The 8,825-nt window shown below is 41.8% G+C and overlaps 4 protein-coding genes across 4 annotated transcripts; 3 read left to right on the top strand and 1 right to left on the bottom strand.

Annotated features, from left to right (window-relative positions):
- Nucleotides 1–165: 165 nt before the first annotated feature.
- VTP01DRAFT_7783 (uncharacterized protein) lies at nt 166–903 on the top strand (the record flags this gene model as incomplete). Its single annotated transcript, XM_069386832.1, has 3 exons — nt 166–302; nt 353–712; nt 765–903. 3 exons carry the CDS (start codon nt 166–168, stop codon nt 901–903), a joined length of 636 nt encoding a protein of 211 aa, XP_069242248.1.
- A 3,318-nt stretch (nt 904–4,221) lies between these two features.
- VTP01DRAFT_7782 (uncharacterized protein) lies at nt 4,222–4,532 on the top strand (the record flags this gene model as incomplete). The annotated part of the gene is made up of 2 exons (XM_069386831.1): nt 4,222–4,337; nt 4,394–4,532. The coding sequence occupies 2 exons, from the start codon at nt 4,222–4,224 to the stop codon at nt 4,530–4,532; spliced, it is 255 nt and encodes an 84-aa protein (XP_069242247.1).
- A 263-nt stretch (nt 4,533–4,795) lies between these two features.
- On the top strand, nt 4,796–7,224 carry VTP01DRAFT_7781 (uncharacterized protein; the record flags this gene model as incomplete). The annotated part of the gene is made up of 7 exons (XM_069386830.1): nt 4,796–4,827; nt 4,906–5,047; nt 5,105–5,235; nt 6,433–6,631; nt 6,698–6,821; nt 6,880–7,075; nt 7,131–7,224. 7 exons carry the CDS (start codon nt 4,796–4,798, stop codon nt 7,222–7,224), a joined length of 918 nt encoding a protein of 305 aa, XP_069242246.1.
- A 287-nt stretch (nt 7,225–7,511) lies between these two features.
- On the bottom strand, nt 7,512–7,902 carry VTP01DRAFT_7780 (uncharacterized protein; the record flags this gene model as incomplete). The annotated part of the gene is made up of 2 exons (XM_069386829.1): nt 7,512–7,760; nt 7,882–7,902. The coding sequence occupies 2 exons, from the start codon at nt 7,900–7,902 to the stop codon at nt 7,512–7,514; spliced, it is 270 nt and encodes an 89-aa protein (XP_069242245.1).
- Between the last annotated feature and the right edge of the window lie 923 nt (nt 7,903–8,825).

The following is an 8,825-nucleotide window of genomic DNA, read 5'->3' as shown; positions in this document are numbered from 1 at the left end:
CCCGTAGGCAGAAACCCGAAGGCTAAGTCGAAAGAGATGTGAAAAAAGAATTTTTATTTTGAAGTAATGCCTTTTATACAGCTTTCTGGGAACAAGTCACAGTCATTGGCTCCGCTCCTTCCTGCGATGAAAGACCGCCAGTGTGCCGATTTTTCGCCTTTTATCATGCCCGCTCAAAACTGTCAAATCAAAGTGAAGAGCATCGCAATAAAAAATGTGTCAGAAAACGAAGTTTGGGAGAAAGTAGTTGCAACGTGTAAGCCGACAGGCTTACGAGTCATTGTCAAGTTCCTAATGGCCGAGTACGTTTTGCCCAGAAATTAGTATAACATTAACTAACGTCTGCAATTAGGTATGGCTACTTTCACTTTGACAATCATTTACATGCGTCAGTTTTCTACAACAGTCACCGAGGCCTAAATCCGTCGTTGTTTGGACTGGAAAACGTCGAGGTGCTGCCGGTGAAGGAGAACGGAAAAGACGTTATATATAGCCAAGCAGCAATTGACTTTCAGCCACCACCACCAACGCCAGTCTCCTTGCCATCACCACCACCACCACCAACGCCATCTTCATGCCATCACCACCACCACCACCACCAACGCCATCTTCATGCCATCACCACCACCACCAACGCCATCTCCATGCCATCACCACCACCGTCTTCGCCTGTCCCCGCGCCACAACCACCACCGTCCACCTCATGGAAAAGGCAAGTCTAAAATATAGCCGATAGTGTTCTTTTCTCATTCAATTCAATTTAGGCCGTTTGAAGAAGGGTTGACTATGCTTGAGGCAGAACTACAGGACAAGCTGGAGAAACGACGACGGTTGGACGACGAGATAGCCGCCATTGATGAAAGAATCAAAATGGCCAAGATCATTCTGAGCAACTCTCGTTGAAAACACACACACCCCATATTCCCCGCCTCATGTACAAATAAAACAAAAGTTATTCATCTTCATGATTTCAAAAACATGTCGATATGCTATACATGATAAGACTGTAAAGAGAGATTCCTGCTCTTCGTGGATGAGCATTCTCTCCTTGTTAGTATATATTGCCTATTCTTTTTTTGACAGGGGTTTGTTTTTTTCCAAGGACTCCAACTTGAATTTTTTCAGTCCTCTTTTTCAAGATTGGCACTATATTATGCATTGCCGTTTCCCAACCCCACCCTTCCGTCGCCGTACGTGTGATGTCGCTGGACAAAATTACTTTTAGGCGCAAAATGTTCGGATCACGGCCATTGCTAAACCGACAATTTTGTTCATCCCGCTTATGAAGGGTAAGACTTTCATTAATGGTCATGAAAATGTACTTTCGCTTACAGTCCTTTGTAGGTGAGCAAACTCGTACTGGCCTGTCCCTTTGCGACTGCTCTCTCTTCGGTGGGGTTTGCTTTGTAACAGTCTACTTGCCTGCTTGCACGTTATTGGCTAGTACTAGAGCCATACATATTTTCTCTAATGCTTCATGTTTTTGTGCTGTTGCAAGCTTTTAATATTCTCTATCGTTATCTTCTTTGATACATTTGATGGTCTTCAAATCTGGATCGCATTCTCTACAAAATTCATTAAGTGTTTGAAAATTGCACCATCCACCTGAAATCGTCATTGTTCTTGTATGATTTTTCATCGGTGTATCCAAAAATTGGCTTTGATCCATCCAATTTCTATATCTTTAAATGCAAATCACTGTATATGGACACAAATCCATATCTAAATATCGGCATAATGATTACAGTCAAGGTCTACTTCAAACCATCAAGGAAAATGGTCAGATCAAGTCTACTGATCCTGGTTAAATTACTACTCCGAATGGCCAATCAATGGATAGCAAATAATAATAATAAACGCGTAAACAAACGTAACTCTCTCTCTTACTCCAAATAGAGAAGAGTCTCAAAGGATTTCCCTTGTCTGCTATCCAAACACAACCGAAATCCACAGAGCGAACTATCAAAGCAAAGCGAGCAAAACTTGAATTTTGGAGAGTAAATTTTTTGTATCATCCTTGTATGGCATCCTTGTTTGTCTGGAGGGCCAGAGTATGGATGAACTACCGGCCCGTCGCGCGTTCACGAAACAAATTCACAATCTAAGAGATATAATTCATCATGATGGAAATACAGCAAGAAGTAAAAGAGCAAAAAAGGCACACTTGAGAAAAAAAGCACACTCTCAAGAAATAAAGTGCAAGAATTATCATTGAAATAAAGAATGTGGTCAGATGAATGAGGATGCAGTGTTTCCCAAATTGGGCCATTTTGTGCAATTGATGTCCCTCGATCGGACGACCTCTTTTCGAAAATGCGTGTCCGTTATTTTTTATTTGTTTTGCCATATCACTATAAGCTCCCCTACCATTGACATCATTACCCTCTATAATATATCCTCCACCATTGCTTATATTTATATTTATCATAACTTCAATAAACTTCAGTTGTTTGATTAGTGCCGTATCAGGCTGAAAGGACGCGACACCAAAAAATGGGACTTGCGTGTTCGAAAAAGAGGCCGTCAAAATAGAAATGGAAGGCCATCTCAGCTTCCGACTGAGGGACATCGATTTGCACAAAATGGCTCAATTTATTTGGGAAACACTGTACTTATCTGATTGCATATTAGTAGCTATTATTGAAGCCATTCAGTTACAAGTTCTCTTTTTTACGGTATTTATCCCAGCAATCGTGAGAATGAGAAACGAAACCATGGAAATCGCCCAACTTTACACTGTTACATGCATCACGGATTCTGTTCGATAAAGTCTCTTGTTGCAAAAACCTATGACGTTTAACTTTACTCTTTGCCACAGACCAGAACTGTTCTATTGGGTTGAGTTCAGGAGAGTATGATGGAAGATAAGCACATCGGTATCCTCGGAACTCAATATATTTGGCTATATCTTTAGACGTGTGTATGGGTGCATTATCCACAACGAGGTAGTGTCCTTTCATTTATGGATATTTGTCCATTTCATCCAAAGTGTCTTTCAAAAAGCTAATATAGTGGCCCGTTAGTGCCAGTGTTGAATAGCTCGGATTCCTTGTTGTCAGTCTTTCTCTTCTTGTTAGGCTTCGGTATTCTCAAGCTGACGTTAATTAAACCCGAAGCAGAAATAGCTCCCAATATGGTCGTGGTCTTTGCTCTTGTGGTAGGCACTGTAACAACAGCACGATTACCTTTCTTGGACCAAGCTCTTGTGCGTTACATATTTATATGAAACGCAGACTCATCAAGAAACACGCAGTTCGTCAAAAAGTTCATGTCTGTTTGTTCCCACTGGCAAACCCAATCATATCGTTCCTTAATCTTTTCTGGACTGTTTCTTTCCACAGACTGGAACTCTGCTTTTTTCAATGAAAGGTTGTATTCTGTTCTCATAAAGTTATAAACAGTACTATGGAAAACTTTAAGATCCTTGAATTGCTTCACTAAATGCTCAGTCACTTCGACGACAACAGCAGAGGGATTAGCATCAATAAAGTTGATGATAGTCTTTTTGTGTTTCCGAAGTCAGAATACGTCTACGACCTTTCTTTTCACCACTCTCAGAGATGCTATCAGGGCGCTCATCATACTGTTTAACCCATCTCTGCGCTGTACGAACGTGAATATCCAACTGTTTCGCTGCAGCCGACGTACTCATACACTTCTCAATCTTCAGTTTGAAAAAACCTAGCCTTATCCTGAGGAGTGTACCGAGTATATACACGTTTTTCCATCACTTCCCTCATACGAGAATCCTCATTTCTTGGCTTATCTACTTGCATTGCATTGGTTTGAGAAGATCCCTCAGAAGCCGCTCGTTGCAAGTATTGAGTGTGAGAAGTAATCGTTTCGAGAGTAAATTGCTTCTGGTCAACGATGTAGTCCATGGGCTCAGGTCTACCATTCTCATCAACAACATTTCCTAGACCATCTTCATACAGAAATTGTGTCATTTTAAATCGTAAAGTAGTGAAGAAGAAACTGTGTGAAGAAAAATAGTACAGCACCTATATATATACCCCAAGGCGTCGAGAATTGTTTCTGGGCATGCAACATTTGATTTCTAAGCAGGCGACATGATTTCTTAGCAGGCGACGTGCATTTTGAAAATACTGTATTCATATTGCCACAACAGATGGTCCAGATTTGGAAAATAGTTACATCGGTAATATTAAGTTCTTCACTTAATATTATTTGATATTCTGCCTATGTTGAAGTATTTGGGCAATGAAGTCGTGCCAGAAATCAGGTCAAGTCGCCATTGAGACGGGTTACCTGCTGCAGCTGCGCGCAAAGGCGGAAATGGGATCTCTTGACGAGAGTATTAAAAGCCATGGACATATGTAAGTGGGCTACCTGGAACTTAGTACTAAGATACTCAATAATCATCTACTAACAGGTTGCAGCTACTGGCGCATCATCCAAAATATCTCTCAGACTCCAGAAATATTGATATCACAGAGCATGACTATATGCGAGTTATCTTGTCTCCTCTGCTCGAATATTTTTTCACTTCATCTCTGCGAATAAAAGCGTGAAGTATTAGTGTTATCTTTTAGAAGCAACCAATATTTACAGAAGCTCTGCCTGCAGAGGAGAGAGCATCTTCAACAACTACACTACGACAGCCGAGAAGGAGTTTTATGATATCCAATCCTCTGTAAAGGCTTCAAGATTGATCTACGTTTTCTGATTGACCAACGAGGGAAGGAGTACGATTTAGAAGCCGGAGAGATAGCGAGAAACGACAGCAAGGATATGCTTGTAGGGGATGAGGGGAAATTAGCGCGCGAAGCCGAAGATGTCCTGGACCATCTACTATGATCTCTTTGGGTTTATGCTTCAAATATCCTGTGAGTCCCAAGGAAGGATATTCACCACCACGAACTGTCTCTAATGATCAATTAATAGCCACCCACGCCGAGGTATCAACCGTACACCTAATAGCAAATGGGGTTATGTCACCATTCCCCAGTTCTCGTTTGATATTCCTGCTTCAACAATAGCATTAGAATCATTTGAACAAACACCGACCGCACTTTTGACGATGAGAGTAAATGGATGAAACCATTTTTTCCTCACGGCTGCCAAGTATTGATGATACTTCTAGAATCATATGTTCAAAATAGGCGAACGACTTCCTACTATTTGCACGACTACTAACCCTATGTCGCGCCTCTTCAGCAGAAACTGCCCAAAAACAGACCAGGACACGATTGAGAGCTGGATGAGAGATACACGGTAAACGCCTCCTACCAACAACCTTTCAGAGTTCCATCAAGATAATTCGGATCAGTGAGCAATTTTAGCGCCAAATTACTCAGAGTCTATCATAGTGAAAGAGAGGAGAACACGAACGAGTGCGGCTGGGTCCTCCGAGGAAACAAGCATAATAATTTGATCACCAAAGCGTATGCTGACAAACACCTGCTCCACTGATGATATATCCATCATCATAATCATATAACTTGGCAAACTCCCTTGCTAGAAAGTCTATGAATAAATCTCCTAGCAGGTTGGAGCTTCAATTGGAGGGCATCGAGGCCGTAGGAATACCAATCGGGGTGACTCGTAAAACTAGTGAGATGGGGATTATACCATACCTCGAGACAAAGAAGTGTTCGGTAAAGCAGTGAGAGAGCATTCTTCGAGAAATAGAAAAGGGAGACTCAGGAAAAATCAAACGAAGAAGTGATCCGTGGATTTGAAGTTAAGTTTGTGTTAGATTGCACCTATTTCAATGGTTACCAGTAATAAACATACGGCTAATTATTATTTAAATACATACAATTGAACGTAGTGTACCTGGCTGCATACAATGCTTAACAAATGCTCTTGATCGCTTAATTGCTAATAAAAAAGGAAATAAGGCGCACTGTGCGGATGCAGCGGATTCATCTTTGACATTTGGGAATTTAAGCTTGAACTTTGCTTTTCCTCGAACTTTTCACCCCTTCTCCTTGTCGAAAAGTTGATGAGAATGCGCTTATTTCTTGTCAAGTTAACTTTACTCGCTCTGGTGTTTAACCTTTGTCGTTCTGCTCCATTTAATTTTACAGGGATAAAAACTTTGTTTTCTTTTGGAGACTCTTACAGTACCCAGAACCTGAATCTAACGACTTTGACATATCCGTGTCGCGATTGCACGTCTGCGGGCGGTCCAAATTGGATCGAATACTTGGTTGATATGCATCCCATGAAGTACTGGAACTTTGCATACAACAGTGCGCCTATTGCAAACCATCTTGTTGGCCAGGCAAGTAGCTGTGCAACGAGGATATGCATAAGGATTAAATTGTCGTGAACGTCCTGGATCAAGATTATACATATGGACTAAACTGAATGGTTTTGTGTTTTGTAGAGTAATTCGTAAGCATAAGGAGGAGTGCTACAACATGAATATATCCATTTTTTACATTAATGTTCTCATGCCCACAGCAAAGTTATCGATGTGACGACGCAAGTGACAGAGCTCTTTCCTCAGCATTTTGTGAATAACACCGTTTTGCAATGGACACCACCGACTAGTCTTTTTACTGTTTGGGTCGGTATCAATGACATTGATTTAACGTCGGACTGGAACAATAGCATTCCTAGTCTGAATGAAAAGTTGATGCTCCAGCTGTCGACGCTCATGGTAACGTGAGAATAGATCTAGAGTTCATTCAAATGTGAGCATAGAGCTCATTTCCTGCTTTCATAGACCAATTTGCGTCGCTACGGTGCAGAGAATTATATAATACTTAACGTGCCACCTATCGACAGGTCGCCTTTATGGATTCAGCAAGGCCAGCAACTCGCAGAGAGTACGCGCGAACGTGTCATTGGTAAAGCATTGCGATGCAGAGCGATATATGCAGTCTGCTGATCAGGTTTGCTCCATAGAATACAATCGCGGACTCGACAATCTCCATAAGGAATTACAAGATGCATTCAGCCCTGGTCACGTTTATCTTTTCGATGCATGGTCTGCATTCACGAACATCTTGGATAATCCAAGTAACTATGAGCTATCTATCACCCATGACTACTGTCCCGATTGGAGCAACCCGACACTCTACAACTGCAGTTCTATTGATCAGTAACGTGCCACGGATAGTAGTCACTTTCAACTGAGTTCTTACTTTACATCATAGATATTTTTGGTACAATGATTTGCATCCGACGTTCAAAATTCATCATTATGTAGCACAAGCTGTCTTCGAGTTCCTCGAAGACCAGTCTATCTAACTAAATAGCGCTAACATTCCAATGGAATATTCGTCTTCACCATAGAAAAGCATCTAATATTACTACCAGTATTGTTATCCTTTAATATTCGGTATAACGCTTCTATGATAAAATTCCTTTCGTATAAAGAGCAGATGGTCCAATAGATCATGGATATTATCGATTGCACCGAGTATTCCGACTCTGATCCTGTTACAATGATAACAGAATACAGACTTTTTTTATCGTCGCATAGCTTATCTGGCAATATGTATCCAGTAAAATACTAGGATATCCAAAGTAAAATGCTATGGCTTGAGTTGCACTCGTATCATCTTATTTGCTAGATTAGCCTTGTTAGCAACGTGTTCCGCGCTGCAAGAGCAGGATTCCGTGGCCATTATGGACATCGGTGTTTCAACTTCAATAAGCAGTGATGCAGGTACGAAGCGTTTGATAATCCAGTACACGACACTGCTCGTAATGAGAATTACTGGCGATTTACGAGAAGGCAGATTGCTCAAGAAGAATTTAAGACGGTCAATGAGCTGGAACAGCTATAGGAAAAGCAAATCGAAAATTTGCTGAGCATTGGCATAGACATGGTGGACATTATGCAGATTGACGTGGAAGAGGAATCGGAAGACGAGAGTAGACAGAGGCGTCCATTTTCTTCACCGTCCGCAAGGCCAAAGGCATCCAAGAATAGCGGGGGAAGATGCAATACTTCTCTATGTTCAGCTATTAGATGATAAATTTCGAATGTATTGATTTCCTCCTCGGCCCTGAGCTTGTTCTGGTGATGGCGTAGCATCTCGGCATGAGCAAACATGAAGATGTCCGCACTGCCTTCCAGAAATCCGACTCAAAGTTCTTATCCAGAAGAACTACTTCTTCTGGAACGTAAATTGACTTTGTGTCTGCCACAGGTACTGCCTTGGACCACACTGTTAACGTGAGGCGAGGAGCATCGTGTCAAAACGGATGTATATGTGTAAAGGCAGTCCTTACAGAAGATGCCAACCTTTGGGTAAGCTGGGGCAACCTTTCTCTTTTTCGTACCATGGCAACAATTGCTTTTCTAGATTCGATGGTTCGTCCGATGGTCGTTTGCTGAGCGTCTCCGCTGCATGATGGATCTGTTCTCTAGCTGGCAGATATGCGCAACACTACCAATGAAATACGTGACACAATTCATTTCTGCTTCCGAAGATGAACGACGCATGGGTTGCGTAGAAGGAGGAGAAAGGAGGAAAGATCGACATCATCGTCGGGAAGCAATCTTGTGTATGAAACAACATCAGTGAGATCCAGCAGCGGATGTTGAACTGAATTGCTGGTGATGAAATGTATCTGAATTGTTGTTGAAGATCCCACGGCGGCGGCGGAAGGCAGGATTTTTTGGCAACTCATTTCCCTTTTCCAATGACTCGACCAGTTGCTGCAAGGGTTTGAACTTTTGGACGTCAGTGTATATGCATCATGACATGATTCGTTTATGTGGGAAAGGATATCTTGATTGGAGACAACGGGATTGATTGGTAGAACCACGGTGTTTAAAATTGCCAACAAGGGAGCGATGCCCCGGATCAGATGTAAGGAACGAAATGAACGGCAACGTG

This window comes from Rhizomucor pusillus, assembly GCF_041956525.1.
Source record: "Rhizomucor pusillus strain CBS 183.67 unplaced genomic scaffold VTP01scaffold_4, whole genome shotgun sequence".
NCBI classification, from domain to species: Eukaryota; Fungi; Mucoromycota; class Mucoromycetes; order Mucorales; family Lichtheimiaceae; genus Rhizomucor; species Rhizomucor pusillus.
The sequence above is the reverse complement of the archived record's forward strand: the minus strand, read 5'-3'. Positions and strand labels throughout refer to the sequence as shown.